Source organism: Cyprinus carpio, chromosome A20 (assembly GCF_018340385.1).
Source record: "Cyprinus carpio isolate SPL01 chromosome A20, ASM1834038v1, whole genome shotgun sequence".
In the NCBI taxonomy this organism is placed as follows: domain Eukaryota; kingdom Metazoa; phylum Chordata; class Actinopteri; order Cypriniformes; family Cyprinidae; genus Cyprinus; species Cyprinus carpio.
Window position 1 is genome coordinate 16,597,155 of NC_056591.1, and position 18,029 is coordinate 16,615,183.

Genomic DNA, 18,029 nt, shown 5'->3' on the forward strand with positions numbered 1-18,029 from the left:
AAATTGTATTCCGTCTTGACAATGACCTTTTTAATATTCATGAGCTAAGGCGAGCTCCAGGTCTAATGTCCGTTAGGATCCCATCCGTCCTAATGGCAAGAGGGAATTACTGCCTAATTAGAGCAGAAAAATCTACAAATCTACAACATACAGTAGTAGCATAAGCATAGGTCCATAATATGCAATGCCGTGGATAGCCGCCAGGTTGCGCAGGTTTCCAACCTATAGTCACATGACACAAACTGAAGATGTCTGCGACAGAGGAGGACACGGAACTCAGAGATCTACTGATCCAAAACTTGGAAAACAGCGGTGTTTTGAATAAAATTAAGGTATTTGTCCTTTCTATTTCGAAACACGTTTTGAGTCTTTATGAGGCTGGAATAATTCTGATCTCATACGGGACATATTTGTTTTTTTAGCGCAGTGTTTGTTAGCATAGCATAGTGATGCTAAAGTTGTTATGGGCAACAAATGGACAACAGCCACTGGTGTGACAACATTGAGTGATGACACTGCGCTCTTATATAACCCTCAGTTACTAAAGATGAGACCTACAGTGTCGTTGTTTATCTTGGCTGTATTAATATTAAACAAAACATGTTTTCTAATTAACCGGCAAGGCTCCAAAGACTTGTTTTGCTTTATTTTGGTAAAGTGTTGGACTCACAGGTATCGAGGAAGTCATCTAAAATGATCAGGCAACACGTAATCTGGTTTAACCTGTAATATAATGCCTTTAATGAGCTGTACCTTTTATAACTGCAGTTATACCGTATCTGTCCAAGTTTTTCTTTACTAACTGCAGCTTCAGTAATATATTTGAGTTTTGAGCTGTTTTGATCCTCAGTGAGTCTGTTTGGTGTCGTACTGTTATAAATATGTCTAAATAAAGGACATATGAAGTGATGATAGGTCTCTCTGTTTTTACAGGCAGAGCTACGTGCAGCTGTTTTTCTTGCCTTGGAAGAGCAGGACAAAGTTGAGGTAATTATAAATAGTTTGAATGCTTTTTTTTTCATCATAAATTGTATCTTTTGTTGTTATGTTAATTGTATGTTTTTGCATGAACGTTATTTTGCTTGTGAAAAAAATTCAGTGTGTCATATAGATGTCAACTCTTTTGAATAGAATAAATCCCCTCTTGTCAATGAAAACCTGAAAAAGTCCCTTAACACAAAGGATGGTAAGTATGAATTCCATAAAAAAGGTCTGTTCTTATTAGTTGTATGTGTCTGGTTTTGATGTGATGATGATTTGGGTTGTAACAGGTTGTAATACACAACACGATTTTTAAAACACTAGGCATAATACGCTTGCCAACTTTGTAAATGGTTACAGAAAAAAAAAACATATATCATAATCATACACTTAATGACAGAGGATCACACACTCAGACTTTCAGGATGTTCTGAACACAACAAACTCATGCGGCCACATGCATCTCTTTGCTAGGAGATGCACAAGAAATGACAAGATGTGTTCTAAAATCAGCTCAAAATATCAAACATGTTAAATATATAATAATATATAAAAATATAATAAGACTGGATGGAATCATAGACTAAAGCTAAAAAAAATTTGCTCATCATCATACACTACATAATTTTCTGTGAAATGTATTTATTTTTGATCTGATGTTTTGCTTACATTTCTAAATGTTTGCTTTGGAAAATTATGCCGTTTCACCGTGTCTTTCTCTTCTTGTAGGTCGCTCGGTAGCAGGTCTTATCATTGACTTCCTGCAAGTCTTCAATTTAGACTTCACCCTAGCAGTGTTTCAACCTGAAATTAGTACGGTATGTCAGTGTTATATAATATACAACGCTGTAAGTGATACACAGTTTGAAGCTGTCATTCAGAAATTCATGTAAATATTTTTTGATTGGTTGATTGATTTGAATATGCTATGCTATGTCCTCTGTGACCTCATATCTCTTACATCTGAACTAACGTATCCTACTATGTGTTATTCAGCTCAATGGGATCGACAGTCGAGAAACTCTGTCTAAAGAGCTTGGCATATCGGAATCGGAGGTGAATAAAAACACCCCTCTCCTTCTAGAGTTGGTGAAGAGGGGCCGGCATAAGGACAAGACAGAGGTGATCTTTGATGCTCTGTGTTTCAGCCAATCGGATGAATTCATGTCTTTCAGATAGCATGACTTTCTCTCTCTCCTGTCTTCCATTTCTTAGGGAGATCAACGGTTGACCGAGAGAACTTGTCCCAAGGTACTTTACCACCACTGAGTCCATGTCATCTGTCTAGATCTCTCTGTAACCTGTTTTGACACCCACACATACAGTAAGCACAGGTAGGGTTGATGCACTCTCAGGAACAGATCCAGTCACAGACTAGTAATAGTTCTAACCCACTTATTTCACTTGTGGTTGGAGAGCACATCTCGGTTTGATTCGTATCACCAGTTTACCCACACATCACAAACCCCAGGCAAATTATTCAGGTCACACAAGGGAAGGATGATGTATATGAACATCTTTAATTGCTGCTGCAAAAAAGGATTTCCTGTTAAGATACTTGTGCAAAACAAGCTTGTCCTACTTCTAGAGATTTTGTCCTGTTTTGTGGGCAGCTTACGTGCATTTGTTTAATCCAGCCCATAGCGCTGCATGACTACTGTCATGTCAGACAAAACTTCAAATGCTATAGTTTCATAATTGTTCACTGTGACATCCTGTCTTGTTTGTAAGTGCACAACGTGACTGTCCCAAGCATGTGATGAAAATTACACATTTGTATAAAATAAATACTATTTTATATTAATTTTAAATATTAAAATAATCAAAGAATTTCAACTGTTCTAGGAGTTCTATATTAATTTTCTGCTTAGTGTAATCTGCAATTATTGTAGTAACGTTTGTGAATGGTTTTTAGGAATTGTTGCCCCGCCAAATTGCTGATGCCCGCAAGAAATTTGACAGTCATGACAAGGTAACTTTTTATTAATATTTTTATTATTCATTAATAATTCATACAATATACCATATAATATATAATTGTTAATTTTGAAATACTACTGTTTTTAAAATTAATATTTATATTTTTTTATTAATTGTAATACTACTTTGGTCATAATTAGTCATTATAATTATTGTATAATAATAATTTGGTAATTAATAGCTAAATTAATATAATATATTTATTTATAAAAACGTTTGTGAGTAATTTATATCTTTTGATTTGATTTCACAGAACAGGAGTGGCGAGATCAGCAGAGATGCAGTTATTGGCATTTTTGCCAATCTTTTTCCTCACTTCAGCAGGTTTGTTTCAGCATTGTGGACTCTGAATGACACGAACTCTAGGAAATGTCTGAATTTACTGGTACTGAAACCCTCATTTTTGTGATGACTGAAAGCGTTTACATCTTCCCACATTGTTGGTTTGCTCTTCTGTAATCATGTCTGGTTGAGGTTATTGGCATTGTGGTCATGGCCTTTCTTGTGACTTGGGAAAAGAGTGTATTTCAGAATAAATGTTTCTTAAGAAAATATCATTATTACAGATCAATTGATCGTACTTAATGCACTGTGGTTTTAGACATTTTGGTTGTAGTTTCTATGAATGGCTACATATATTCAATGACTAATATGACTAATATTTGTAAGTCACTTTGGATAAAAGCGTATGCTAAATGACTAAATGTAAATGTAATATTCTATATTAGTTGACTAATATTTTTATTTTTTATTTTTTTTGTATCTGCAAATAAAAAGAAACATGCTGGACAGTTACGTCACTGAGGAATTTAGAACCAAAGGCAAGGAAACAAGCAATAGTAAGTATTTGTGATATTGTTTAGTTTTCCATTATTTTAAGGGATGCAAATTTCATGTGTCTGGAAAACTTGTCATTCATTGACAAATAAACTGCAATAGTTGCTAATGGAGTTTTGTCTTCCACTTCTTTCTTTCTTTCTTTCTTAACTTTACGTAGCTGTAGACTTTCAGGACTTCCTGGGAATGTACAAATGCTTTTTCATACAGTGTCGAAGTGTGGTGAGTGACCTTGAACACATTCTGATTTATTTTAGCACTTTTTTTTTTTTTATGATTTCTGTAATGAGGCCTGTAATATCATTTATAGGTTACCAGTGAGAGTAGCGATGCACTGTACTCCTCAAGTAAAACTACTGAAGATAGAATCTTTTCGTCTTCCGCCAGCAAGGTAAACTAACTTCCTGTGTTTCTTTGTTTGTTTCTCTATCTCTGCTTATCTTTTTCTCACACATTTTCCTCTCACCTTCTGTCAAGTTTATAATCTATGATATTCTTTGTGTATCGAATGAGTTACATTTTGTCGTGTGTAATATTTTGTCTTTCACCTACCAGTCTATGTAAAAAATAACAAACCACAAAGCCACAGCTGGCTTTTGTTAGCTTGTTCATGTGCAAAATCTGCAACACGTTTTTAAAAAGTTTAGTTTTATTGCATGCACAATTTCCATCCGTTCTACTTTCATTTCATCCAGCTCCTTATGTTGAACCCCAGAACATCTTTGGTTTTATGAATAGAAGATGCGTGGTGTAGTATTGTGTAGCTGTGTTTGATTTATCGGCATATCTTTTATCATGGGTTATATCTTAGATGGTGGGTGATGCACAATAGTAAATTCATGCAGTCATTGAAGTTTTTTCACAAATGGGAAAGGGATTTTACCAGAGTGTAGGCAAGAATGTAGTGTCACACACCATATATTATGCACATACCTATGCCTTTAAAAAAAAAAGTGTGTGTATAGATAAATAGATAGATAGATTCATATATTGTTTATATATATATATATATATATATATATATATATATATATATATATATATATATATATATATATATATATATATATATATATATATTATTTATTTATTTATTTATTTATATATAAATATATAAATATTATTTATAATATTTATTTATTTTTATATATATGTATGTGTGTGTGTGTGTGTGATTTCTTCTAAATGAATTATTTGACAGTTATTCACTTATTCCATATTATTCCACATACCATACCATTTGGGAATTTCAAACATTTAATTACCTAGTCATTAATCAATTTATGAGAATTTTTATGCAACCAAATGATTATTTTAGATGAAGATTCTTATATACATTTTCTTTAAGAATTTTTTTTTTTTGTGGCCCTAAATTAACAAATCAATCTATTAATTCTTAAATTAATTCTATATTCCTGTGTCTCTCCAAATTACATTAAATGACATTTATTCATCATTTATGTTTTCTACATACTATACCATTGGGTAAGTCAAACATACAATCAATTTAAAGTTATAGATATTTAGATTTTTGTCCAAACCTTTATGAAAGTTACTTCATGTGTCAGATTCAAATTTGCATGCATTTTTGTTGCATGCAGTAGTTGTTGTTGTTTTTTGTGTGTGTTTTTATTCCTACAACAGTTCCTCCTTTTTTGTTTTGCATATGTTTTTATTTTGTTCTCTTCATCCATATCATGTACGATTCAGTGAGGGTAGCATGTCATGGTTGTAAAAGGGAAGCTGATGGCTGTATTCTGGTGCTCAGATACCCAGGTATAAAGGATTTGTTAAGCACAGTTCAGCGCAGGAAGCAAAGGCTGACCCAAAGGTAAAGCACACGTGCGTCGGCTCTGATACAGGAGCTTTTGATCAGCTCAACCATGTGGCTTCCTTTAGGTCTCACAAATGATTCATAAATGGGTGGTGTCTACACATTTGGCTGTTGTTAGGTAGACGTGACAAAATTATGATTTGTGCTCCTTCCTGTTACTGTTATCACATGTGCAAGTGTAAGTTCACGTCTCAAGACAAAATTACTGCTTTGTATTCAGGATGCAAAAAGCGCTTCTATGTGTAATGGTGTTAAACATAGCCCATGGTTGAATTGGAACCATCTTAGCACTTGATATAGTAAACTGGCTATTGCAGAGCAGATTTAAGCTAATACACAATACAAATTAGATCAGTCTTTGCAAAAAGATTGAGAGCAAAGATACTGACAAGGCTTTCACTAATCACCCAATACTATAGAGAAAATAAATGAATTAACACTTACTAACACCTTTTTATTAACCAGATTCAGCATGTCAACTAACCTCTTGCCTTTGGATATGTACACTAATTCTGTAACATTTCATCTCAAGTAAAAACCTTTCTTTTGAAAATTGACCTATACAAAGTAATAGATCGATTTGTGAGTTGGTTGAATGACGCAGCATTTTTCTTAACGTGGGCCAGTTTCAAAATGGGCTTTTTAACAACCTACTTTTCTTGTATGAGTTGTTCTTTACTTTGAATCTTTTAATCGTCTACTCTTAGGAATTCCCAGAATTTTACTTGAGAATGTCATGTTTAAAAAAGCACTTGGTCAAAGGGAAAGCATTTTTCTTTGATTTTTATCTTCTTGCTCATTATGGAACCTCACTTTTGTACACATAACACAAAAATGGGCAGCTGTTGGTTCCAAACTGAATCGTACAGGTAGTAACTTTACATGAACATAGCCGATGATGCTTATTGTTCATGTTTATTGCATTAGGTGAAATCTGACGCTTGTGGCCTCATGATGTTATTAGAGCATGTTGATAATATTGCGACTTTCCCATAGGCTGGAGACAGAAGACCTGGTGAAACACTGGGGTCTCAGAAGAACAGAGGGTCTGTTCAAGTGTCTGAAGTGTCAGAGGAGGGGTTAGGTGATGGGAAAAACCTTCCCACCACACTGAGGAGAGCACTGGAGTTTGGACTGGAGGATGAGGATGAAGGAGACTCGTTCTTTGATGATCCTCTTCCTAAACCTCAGAAGACCTATGGCTGGTAAGGATACCTTCACTTGGAGAAATCGTCAATTATGGCTTCTCTTGTGGACCGGTCACACTGTTGATATATTAAGGCATGCCACTTAAAAATAAAATGAGGCAATAAATTAATAGAAAAAAAATTAAAAAGGAGTACAATAACAGTCTAATTGAAAACAGTAGTGTAAATATATAAATCACTACTTAAAATTGAGAAATAGTGTTTATTTAATTTATCTTAACAATTTTAGTTAAATGTAACAATAAAATACTACAAAAAATGTATACAAATATTCCCACGTGTGAATTTTATTATTTTATTATTTAAATGCCAAAAAGAAAACCATTTAGCAAAAGAATAATGAAAAGCAATTTGTTAATGCTATATATAAAAAATGAAAATAGAAATGTCAGTGTCAAATGTCATTCATCAAAGTCCTAGTTTGACACTCATAGTGGGAGCAGGTTTCTATTCAGCGCTTTGAACAATGACTTTTTCAGTGCCCACATGTTCTATTGAGACTAAAAGAGCAAATAAAAACGAAATGATCTTAACCGCTGGCACCTTTGAGTGTCATTTCAGAAACATAGATCTGGGTTTTTCATGTTTTTGAAGCACATAACTGTAGTTCATTTTTTACTGTTTAAATATGACCAACCCTTAAGTCACAATTCTGCTCTTAGTTAAAATACAGAGAAGTGCTGACCTGTATCTTCTCCTTTTTACTGTTGTCTCTTAATGCTGCATGTGAAAACAGTGAGTTATCTTTGGCAGATAAGCCTTATTCAGGGCAGAAACAGTAAGTACTTCCTATTTTCTTTGTGTATTCGCATTTTTATGATTTTGACTATGACAGATAACAGGTAGATTTTGGAGCTTTGTTGTATGTTGCAACATGCCCCTCTTTTGCTTTTTGTACCTGCCACTCTCTTTCCCTCTTTCTGTAACTGTGTCTGTGCTCTGTATGTGTCCCCCCCCCCACCCTGTGAGAAGTCAGCACTGGCAGAGGGAAGGAAGCCTGTCAGGGCGATCCTTATCCCAAATGAGGAGGGGCACTAGCCTCAATGAGTGAGTGTGCATGGAGTGATCACACTGCCATTCAAGCCCACTGCATCCATCTTAACCCATGGGTGCAAAATCAGGCTGTTAACTCCAGTTGAGGCTGTTCATGTTCATACAGTAGCAGAATACTATGGTCAGTCCAGTTTTACAGAGTTTACTACCATTGTATTCACACACACACACTTTGGTTATAAACAAGAGTAATAATCGATTTCAACATCTTAATTGGCCCCTTAAATTATCACAACCACATTTAAATAAAACTGATTAAATAATATCTTGATAAATGTGATAAAAAAAAAAATTATGTTATGAACATAGCAATTTTTCATATTTACTTGTGTCACTTTCATTACAAGTGTTGATTACAACTAGAGCTTGGCTTCATTCGTACAGACAATATTTGATCCACTACTGAAAAATGTCAAATGAACCAGGGGTATCGCTATATTTAAATGACATCCAGTGCTTATATGTATACAGTATGTATATGTGAAATGTAATTATGAAATAAGGATTTATTTAACATTATGATTATTTCTTTATTATCCTTATTTTAATTGGTTTCATTATTTTTCTCTCATTTTTTTAGCTATTAGTGGTAGAGTTGTGAGATAATGTAATAAAAAATAAGAATCATTATCATAAACATATCATTGACATCATATGGCAGCTTATATCGCTTATGCTTGTCTATAAATTACCCAGCCAAGATCTAGCGATGACCCTATATGAACACAATTTGATTTATGACTTTTAATAAATATAGTTGTCAAATACTGCCTGTGTGAAGGTGGCCATTATTATACCATAACGTTTAAACCTTATCACCATTACCTGATACTGTCAAAAGGAAAATCCAGCAGCTGATACCAAAAGAACAGGAGTAGTGCAGTGACTACAATCACATTTTTTTTTTAACCTTTTCCCTTCTCCTTTCTTTCCTTCTCTGCATTTGCTCTGCATGTTTTCTTTGTTTCTTTCTCTCTCAGTGCCTTCTTTTTGGTGTTATGTGTATATGTATGTGTGGATGAACATACTCTTGTTCTGTCTGGCCTCAGCCTGTCTGCTATCGGCAGTGATAAAGAGGGAGATGGAGAGGACATGCTCTCTGACTCTGAACCTAGGTGAGCTGGGCCATTTCATGTCTGTCTCCTGCCAGCACTTCTCTCTTCTTTCTCTTCTCATTATATGGCTGTCAGCTCACTTCACGAAGAGTCTCATCTGGTCTGTTTTCCAGGAGAGAAGGCTTGGGCAGCAGTTTAGGAAAAGCATTCACGGCAGACATGCAGCTAAAGAGTGCAGGAGGATCTCCTGAGAGCAGCCAGAAAGATCATTCATCTGACAAAAATGGTAGCAAACCATTTGTGAAATCAATCAAGATTCCTTCTCAGATGATTCTGGATGGATCCTAAAATTTACATGAACTTTCCCCAAAAAACTGTAAATGTCGGGTTAATTGAAGCGACATATGTATATCCACTAAGCATACAAAACTGTGGCTTCAGAGAAGAAAAAAGGCTGAATGAGATTTATTTTACAATGCATTTATTTTACAAAACATCTAACATGAACAACATGAAAAAAAAAAACTGCATTCAGATATGAACCAAATATTTAAAGGGAATAAAAGTATTTGCACATGAATCAGGCCATTCAGAACAGTTTCCATTACACAGAATGAGAGCTGCTTCTGATGCTGTTATACGTGCTATTTTTTTGTCTGTGGGCAGAGTTGACATATTTTAGTATGCCGTTTATGTGTAATCATACAAATAATTTAACCCACCAAAGGTTTCTAAAAAATTTTGATAAACATCATGAATCATCAGAGTGGGATTGTGACTTTCTGGATTGATATTTGAATCAACTCATGAGGTGCCTAAAGATTTCCCTAACTGATATGCATTTGACACTGATTTAATATCTTTTCTCCATATTTTCTTAGGTACGTCTAGATCTAAAGATAAGGGTGTAAAAGAGTTTCCCGCTCCAAATGAGAAAACTGCATCCCCTTTGCTGGGTAGGAACTCTTCAATAATTTGTTCAATATTTTTTTAACCATCAAATCAAAAAATTCTACTCACTATCACATTTCACATTTCTCCTGTTCAAAAAAAAATAAATACTTTGCAGATGAAGATCTTGACTATGATGATGACTTCAACAGGTAAAGAACATTCCCATCAGATGTTATTTTTACTCGTTCTGAATATTGATGAAGTTTTGTCATCTCTATAATTTCTCTTCAGTCATCGTTCTGAAAACTCTAAGAGTGAAGTGAGCATCGATGAGGAGATTGAGGAGGTGTCGATAGAGGGACCTGACTTAAGCGATAAGGTATTGTTTTCTCCATCTTCAAAAACGTGCCATTAGTTGTGCTGACATCGCTTGTTTCAAAAGGAGTTTAAATGACTAGGTCTTGATCGTTTTCAGATGAACTGTTCCCTTATTATGCTTGTAAAGAAATGATTGACATTTATAATCCAGTATGAATGCAACATTGATGTGGTTATTCTTAATGTCAGTTAATTATGGCCCCACTTTTCACAATTCTATGTGAAGAGGGACAAATGTCAACAGAGTGGCCTCATGGATAAGAATGCATTGTGTAAAGGCAAGAAGTGAGAGTGACATGTTTTTGTTAATTGCAAATATAGGTACTTAAAGGGGCCCGATGAGGCAGTGAGAGGAAGTAACATAAGTACTCAACAGCCTGGTTCCACGGACAGGGCTTAGGCTAAACCAGGATTAGGCCATAGTTCAATTAGGACATTTAAGTAATTTTTGTAAACATGCCTTAGAATTTTTTTTTTTTCACTGGTGTGCATCTTGAGACAAAACAAGGGCACTGACATATTCTAAGATCAATCGGTGCAAGTTTCTTTGAGTTGAAACCGCTCAGACTTACATTTTAGTCTGGGACTAGGCTTAAGTCTTGACTGTGAAACCAGGGGATAGTATAACAAAAATAATAGCCTTTTGTTTTACCTTGACTGTAATTTTAGATCTAATTGACTCTAATTCTCATTATTTTATTTGGTTTCTCTCACTTTCTTTTCATCTAGCTTGATGAAACCACTCAGGATGTGAGCGTCTCGCAGATAAGTTTGGGTGCTGACTACATGGAAGATGTTGCTTGACATCTAAATGCCAGTTCCTTGTTTTATACTTTATGTATTTATGGATTTAGTTCACAATAAATAATTCATTACAGTCTGACTGTTGACTCTTCCTGTTTTTTATTACCATTAAAAAAAAAAACGAAAGGACAGAAATGAAAAGGTAGCAAATTGTGAGTTCTCTGTTGAAAATAATACCCAAGTCATTGAGTTGTGTAACAGTTTTAATGTCAGTGACAGTGTTACAGAAATCACAGTGAAATTAATCTTCAACAATGAATAAAGTGCTAAAAGTGAATGTTGGGTATTTCTGTTTGAGGTGTAGCGCCAACCTTTTACATGAAACCATAATCTGTTCTAAACAGCACACGTGTGTCAGACAGCTTTGACGGTCTCACACTCACACCTACATGTTCCTACACGGCGCTCTTTGAGCAGCAGTGAAGTGCCGCCTTTCGCTCAGGTCTGATAATTGTCATTCTTATTAGGCAGCTGAGCCGTTCCCAACTTGCCTTTCCTCTTCAGAAACCAAAAGGAACAGAAACCTGTCACTGCATTCCATTAGACTTGTTTGTGTAGATACTGGTAAGTCACTTCTTTTTAAGTCACATGTTAAATTTTTAGACTGAAACATAAGTCTTATTTGTGCCTATTTGTTTTAATACCGATGTATGTAATTACCTGAACTAGAGATAAATTATTTATGTTAGTCTTGGTGTTGTGGGTAACAAATTTGAATCAATGTAAGTTTGAAGGCTTTAGTGTGCAGGATCTGCATTTAATTGAGATGCAGTATAAAAGCTGATATATGCCCACTGAGAGAAGGACAACGTTTGATGCGCTATAAACCAATATATAGATAGACAGCATGATCTTTTTCATAGCAATAAATGAATTTGCTTGATTCTAAGGTATGCCAGTAGCTAGCGAATACACGAAAAACATTAAAAAAAAAAAAACCTTGTCTGGAAATGTTTTTATGCTTCAGTTCCATCAGTTTTTTCCTGTGTACATGAAGCGGACATACTGTATGTGTTCTTATTTAATTAAGACAGCCTTTATTTTTTTTAAACTGAATGTGTTTTCTTGAACCTATGAAACATGACGTTATCAATTGCCTAGTTTTTCACACTTGATGCTTGTTATAAAACTTATGAATGCGTGGAAAGAAGTAATTTGGTTGAGAAATGCTACACTTTTCTAAACTAACATCATCTTCAAGACTAATGGCCAGTTAATATTTGTTGTATGCGTTGGATCTCTTGATATGTCCGTGACCTAATTTTCTGCAGATTTCCTCTTTCTGTAAAGGTAAAATGTCAAATTACAAAGCAACATTTGCACTGAGAGTTTTTCTGTTTTATAATTCACACTCACAGATTTGTACAGAATATTATATGGCCGTAGAAAAATGATGACAAACTTCTGCCTATGCATTCTTAGGGAAAATTAGGAACAAATCTCTTCTTTATTATTTAAACAAGCAGTAACACTCTAGTATAGAGACCAGTTCTCACTATTAACTAGTTGCTTATTAGCATAACTATTATTAAGATATTGGCTGTTTATTAGTACTTATAAAGCACATAGTCTGCATGACCATATTCTACATCCCTAATCCTACCCAGTAACTAAACTTAACAACCACCTTACTAACTATTAATAAGCAGCAAATTAGGAGTTTTTTGAGGCAAAAGTCGTAGTAAATGGTTTAATTTCATTCAGGCAGCTTCATCATGACAAGTGACCTCAGCAATAAAATTAATAATTTTCCCAATTCATTTAGATTTTTTTCTTACTGTCTTTACAGTCTCAAATGGAGAAAATGGATGAATATGAATACAACAGCACAGACCTCAACTACACCGACTATGAAATCGTGGAACCCTGTTCAATGGACCGCAATCATGACATGGAAAACCTCCTCCAGTTTTTTGTTCACCCCATCATTTGTTTTGCTGGTTTCATTGGCAACGCCCTCGTAATTGTGACGTACGCTCTCTACAAGCGAACCAAGTCCATGACTGACGTGTACTTACTGAACGTGGCCATCGCTGACATCCTGTTTGTGGTGGCCTTGCCTTTGATAATCTACAGCGAGCAGCACGGGTGGTCCATGGGGAACTTGTCTTGCAAGTTGTTGCGTGGCATCTACAGCGTGAACCTCTACAGTGGCATGCTGCTCCTGGCTTGCATTAGTGGAGATCGCTACCTTGCCATCGTACAGGCCCGCCGGTCCTACCGGCTGCGTTCAAGCACTCTGCTTTACAGCCACCTGATCTGTGCAGCCGTCTGGTTGTTGGCCTTGCTGCTGTCACTGCCCACCTTCATGTTTTATGAGCGCTACCAACCCAGCCCATTGGAATCCAGCATTTTAAGCAGTAACGAACAGGAATATGTGTGCTTTTTCATGTTTAAGTCAAACAAAACTGCACGTGTGATGAAAACTGTGGTGCCCAGCTCTCAGATTGCATTGGGTTTCTTCTTACCTCTGCTGATCATGGGATTCTGTTACGCCAGTGTCATTGTTACCCTCCTTCGGGCCAAGAACTTTCAGAGACACAAGGCAGTGCGTGTGGTCCTCACTGTGGTCCTTGTGTTTGTAGTCTGCCATATGCCTTATAATATGGCGCTGTTGTATTATACCATCAACATCTTTGAACTTCAGGAATGCAGCCATGAGGACTCTCTTGCGCTGACCATGACCATCACGAAAAGCTTGGCGTATCTGCACGCTTGTCTCAATCCCCTGCTGTATGCCTTCATTGGAGTGAATTTCAGAAACCATTTCCGGAAGATCCTACGGGACATCTGGTGCGTGGGGAAGAACTACATGTCAGCGAGACGCTCCTCGCGGGCCACCACTGAAATGTACATTTCCACTCGCCGCTCTATGGATGGCTCGTACAATGACAATGGCACTTCGTTTACCATGTGATAATGCGCTAATTAAGGGCAAAGTGCCCAGCATTGTGACTGACAGACTGATTAGCACTGATCAAAATGGAAATTCAGGCATCAGTTATTCACCTTAATGTTGTTCCAAACCTGTATGACACTGTCTTTTGTGTCCCACAAAAGAAAGAAAGTCATACTTATTTTTTGTAAGGTTTTTTTTTTTTTTTTTTTTTTTTTTTTGACTGGGACAACATGAGGTTGAGTAAATGATGGATAAAATCTTTTTTTTTTTTTTTTAAGAAATTATTCCAGTTACAAATCATAAAGGGAGATGGTCATTCCTTTTGTCTATGTGTTAAAACAGCAGAGTGTAAAAAGCCTTCTTTATATCAATGAATTTTGTAATTGACATGCTCCATATGTAGTACTAATGCAGATTGTTTTTATTTTTCTATATGTACTATTTACCTTTTGTACATAGAATCTTTAACATTTCCTAATGTATCTGAGATATAAACACTGTAAGTTTTATCTTAATAAATTAGGCAAAATACTGCAACACAATAACTAAAAACTCAAGGGTAACATCCTGAAATGAGATCCAGTAATGAGAACCAGTGCACCAACTGAGACTCACCAACTTTTTTTTTTCTTTTTTTTTTTAAATAACCTTTTAGGTTATTTTTATTTTTTTATTATTATTATTAACCTTGTATGTGTTTGTGCTGCAATAATGCATGCCTAATTTATTTCTCATCTGGTTAAATTTTTTGTTGTTGTTTTTTCATAAGTTTAAAAAAATCCTTTAAAAATAATCACAAGTTTTGAATGATATTGAAAGTCTTGCACATGCCATGACCTTTGAAACATTATCTTATCTTTGACCTGTATACAGGTTCTCAAACCCTTTTGCAGAACAGTCCTCTAGAAATACTAGTTCCTTCCCCCAAACAGTTGTCTTTTACATATCTGATAATTACTGACAGAATCGTTTTACTGCTATAGCTTTAAAAAAAAAAAAAAAAAATCATTTGATTAAATAGGACATTTTTTCATTATGTGTAAGTTTCACAGAATTGACCTACATTAGTTATAGCTTGCTTAAGTAAGAACTTCTCCATTACTGAAGCAAACACAGAACAATGTACTTCTATTTGTTTTGTCACTGCCATATCTCACTTCTACAGTCTGTAATTCTAGAACTGGATATACAGTGGAATGAACACAAAATGCAATGAAGAACTCATCAGACTAAATGAATGATAGGCACATTTAGAAAGTATTAGAAAGCTTCGTTTTTTTTAAGAAAAAAAAAAGTTAATGTCCAGTGTTGTTTTGGACCCCACTGACTTGCTCTGTATGGATACAATATTCAAAACATTTTTCGAAATATCTTCTGTTTTTCACAGAAAATAATTTGTTTGCAACGAAATGATGGTCATATCATATTTGGGAGAACTATTAAGTTAAAAAGGATTATGTGATTCACAAAATGCTTTTTGTTTAACGCTGTCCATGTTAAAATTGGCTGAAGAAATTGAGGTGAGTGCTGAGGACTCAGTAAAAGCATCCTCTGTTGCCCCCTATTGATATTAAAGAGCATGAGAGCACAGTGTCAAGAGAATTACTTTTAAATTATTTTTTATACTTGATGCTCCATACCAACAAACTATAAAATTAAACAGAAAAGAAAGACAAACATTAACATATTTTCAAGTAAGCTATTATTTCATTAAAACATCGGGGACAATCCTATCGTGTACATATCTGTTAACATAACCAACAAAAACATCTTTATTCTCTGAGATTTCATATTTGTTGGTAAGGGACTGGCTTGAGAAAGAAATTACAAAACGATACAAAGAAATTACTGGGGTTAATATACCACATTCTAACAATCTACTGTCATAATGCTGGCTAAGTGTCTTCTGTCTATATGTTTATGGGCTACCCGGTAAATTATGTTTAGGCTACTCGGTGAATCACTTACATTTACAGTACAAAGGTATCACGAATGAAGTAGCCTAAATAAAATAACCTGTGATACGATTGAAACGGTTCAGATTAATAACTTGGCTTTGCTAAAATACGACTGCTTCTGGTTCGAAAGCATTTTTTTTTTTTTTTAGTAGGCTAGGTAATAGATTGAATCATTCACTTGTCTTTAATGGAATGAAGAACACGCGCTGTAGCATCATTTGAGCGTTCGCTGGATAGTGAACCGAACTTGACTACTCTGGAATGCAAATGGAATGGAATGCTATTGCTTTTGGAATACTATTATGACGTCGCAATAGTGACATCACTTGATGTAGAACAAGCAAACGCATGAAAATGTATAAAAAGCGAGCAGCTGGACAAAATGGATTGAACTATGCCTATTGAGTATACACGAATCAGATGAGTAAACAAATTCTTTCTTTCTTTCTTTCTTTCTTTCTTATTTTTTTTTTATTTCTCTCTGTTCAAGTTTTAGTTAGTTTTTTTTTCCCGTATATTTAGCTACCTTATTTCTCTCTCTTCTATTAAATGTCCCATTAACAAGTTAATTCTCTTTGCTTAGTTTCGCATTTTCTGCATTTACTTCATAATTTACAGGTTTTAAGATAGCCTTCCCAATTTTCATTATTTTCTTTGCATTCCCAAATTTAGCTTTATCATGTTTGCTTATTGGTTGATGTGATTCAGATGTGCGCTGAATATTTGCTTATTGTGTATTTCCACGTTTATTGTCTTTCTTTCCCCCTAAATTCGAGGTTACGGGTTTACGTTTGAATTTAGGCCTACGTGTTGATTTTTTTCTCCTTTTCCCCCAAGATCAATGCTATGTTTTCTTTCTATATTTCTGGGTTGTTTCCTAAAATTCAAGTTGGGAGAGATAAGGCAGGATCAAGGTTCTGCTTTAGGTTGTCTTGCTGAAAGGTTTTCTTGTTGTAGTCAAAGCTGAAATTAAGTTATTGTCATTGCATCAAATGGTTATTATGTGGTCAGTTTTATTAGTTGTATTTAGACAGTGTTTTAATGAGGACAATGTGATTACTGGCAGAAATTAGGTAATAGTTTCTTTGTAAATTTCAATTCAAGGTTCCATTCAAGTTCAAGGTTATAGTTTGAATCTCCCTCTGCTGGATAGGCTGTGTAACTACACTCATGCGTTGGAGGGATGCAGTACGCCTCTATGAACAAAAGTATAAGCAGTTGCTTAAAATAAAATAATAATAAAAAAAAAACTTTGTACTTAAAAAAAAAAAAATATCATCATTGATGGTCAAATCAGCGGTTTATACCATATAAGATTACCGTAGTATGGTTTGTGAGAACATGAATATGGATGTTCACCAGTTCTTTTTTTTTTAGTAGGCTAATCTTTACATGCAGTTCACAAACAGCTGTCTAAGCATCTGACATAACTGCACTTGTTGGAACCTACCCTTATAAAATAACCATAATACCACATATACTACCAAAATACCAGTTAAGTAGTTAATTAATTAATACAGTTATTGTTAATACTGGAAAATAAAATAAAACAGCTTAACCTAAAATGTGGTGTTGTTCAAACAGTAAAAAAAAAAAAAAAAACTTTTAGATTATTGTTATTTGTTTTCATTTATTTATTTAGACATGATGACTAATAGCGAATTTTATAATACCGAACAACAGTTTTATTGTGGTCACAATAACTGCAGTATCTATGGTATTTTGAACAATTTGATGTAACCAGGCCTACATCTTGTCATTAAACAGCTGTATGATGTTCTTTATCAAATTAAAATAAAATAAAATTTACAAAATATTATAATTTTTATCATTGAATTTTGTGTGTTTTGTCTTTTGTCAAATTACTTATGCAAGTCTTGGTAATTTTAAACATTAAAGTATAGCCTATTTAATTATTTTCTTTATTCATTTTAAGGGGAATTGTGTCTTACTATAAGTGATGAGTATTTTGCATATTTATCAGTAAATAGTTAGTCATTATTATTATTATTAAACTTTTTATTTTATTTTCTTCTTTTTTATTTTTTATTTTATTATTACTATTATTATTATTATTGTTGTTATTATTATTATTATTATTTTGTATTTAGAGCATACATTGAAAACATGCCCAAATGTGATTTATAT

At 34.5% G+C, this 18,029-nt stretch overlaps 2 protein-coding genes across 8 annotated transcripts; both read left to right on the forward strand.

Moving 5' to 3' along the window:
* Positions 1-176: 176 nt before the first annotated feature.
* On the forward strand, positions 177-11,103 carry LOC109113500 (centrosomal protein 43-like). 7 transcript variants are annotated; one of them, XM_042777839.1, is made up of 21 exons: positions 177-332; positions 934-987; positions 1,132-1,186; positions 1,711-1,799; positions 1,978-2,103; positions 2,197-2,232; positions 2,897-2,953; positions 3,215-3,285; positions 3,739-3,800; positions 3,959-4,020; positions 4,109-4,189; positions 5,567-5,629; positions 6,629-6,837; positions 7,577-7,618; positions 7,813-7,887; positions 8,943-9,008; positions 9,122-9,234; positions 9,830-9,904; positions 10,018-10,051; positions 10,134-10,221; positions 10,950-11,103. In XM_042777839.1, exons 1-21 carry the CDS (start codon positions 249-251, stop codon positions 11,022-11,024), a joined length of 1,617 nt encoding a protein of 538 aa, XP_042633773.1. In that variant the 5' UTR covers positions 177-248; the 3' UTR covers positions 11,025-11,103. The 7 variants fall into 7 exon arrangements, with proteins under 7 accessions (XP_042633773.1, XP_042633779.1, XP_042633775.1 ...); XM_042777841.1 differs by lacking the exon at positions 7,813-7,887 and having other exon boundaries at positions 178-332; XM_042777840.1 differs by lacking the exon at positions 5,567-5,629 and having other exon boundaries at positions 178-332.
* Positions 11,104-11,236: 133 nt separating this feature from the next.
* LOC109112656 (C-C chemokine receptor type 6-like) lies at positions 11,237-17,640 on the forward strand. The gene is made up of 2 exons (XM_042777847.1): positions 11,237-11,588; positions 12,814-17,640. Exon 2 carries the CDS (start codon positions 12,820-12,822, stop codon positions 13,939-13,941), a length of 1,122 nt encoding a protein of 373 aa, XP_042633781.1. The 5' UTR covers positions 11,237-11,588; positions 12,814-12,819; the 3' UTR covers positions 13,942-17,640.
* Positions 17,641-18,029: the final 389 nt, after the last annotated feature.

Excerpts from the sequence above, each read along its gene's own strand:
- LOC109113500 (XM_042777839.1), top strand. The coding sequence starts at position 249 with ATGTCTGCGACAGAGGAGGACACGGAACTCAGAGATCTACTGATCCAA. Across the intron at positions 988-1,131 it reads AAGAGCAGGACAAAGTTGAG|AATAAATCCCCTCTTGTCAA; the intron begins GTAATTATAAAT and ends TCTTTTGAATAG. Across the intron at positions 9,235-9,829 it reads TCATTCATCTGACAAAAATG|GTACGTCTAGATCTAAAGAT; the intron begins GTAGCAAACCAT and ends ATATTTTCTTAG.
- LOC109112656 (XM_042777847.1), top strand. The coding sequence starts at position 12,820 with ATGGAGAAAATGGATGAATATGAATACAACAGCACAGACCTCAACTAC.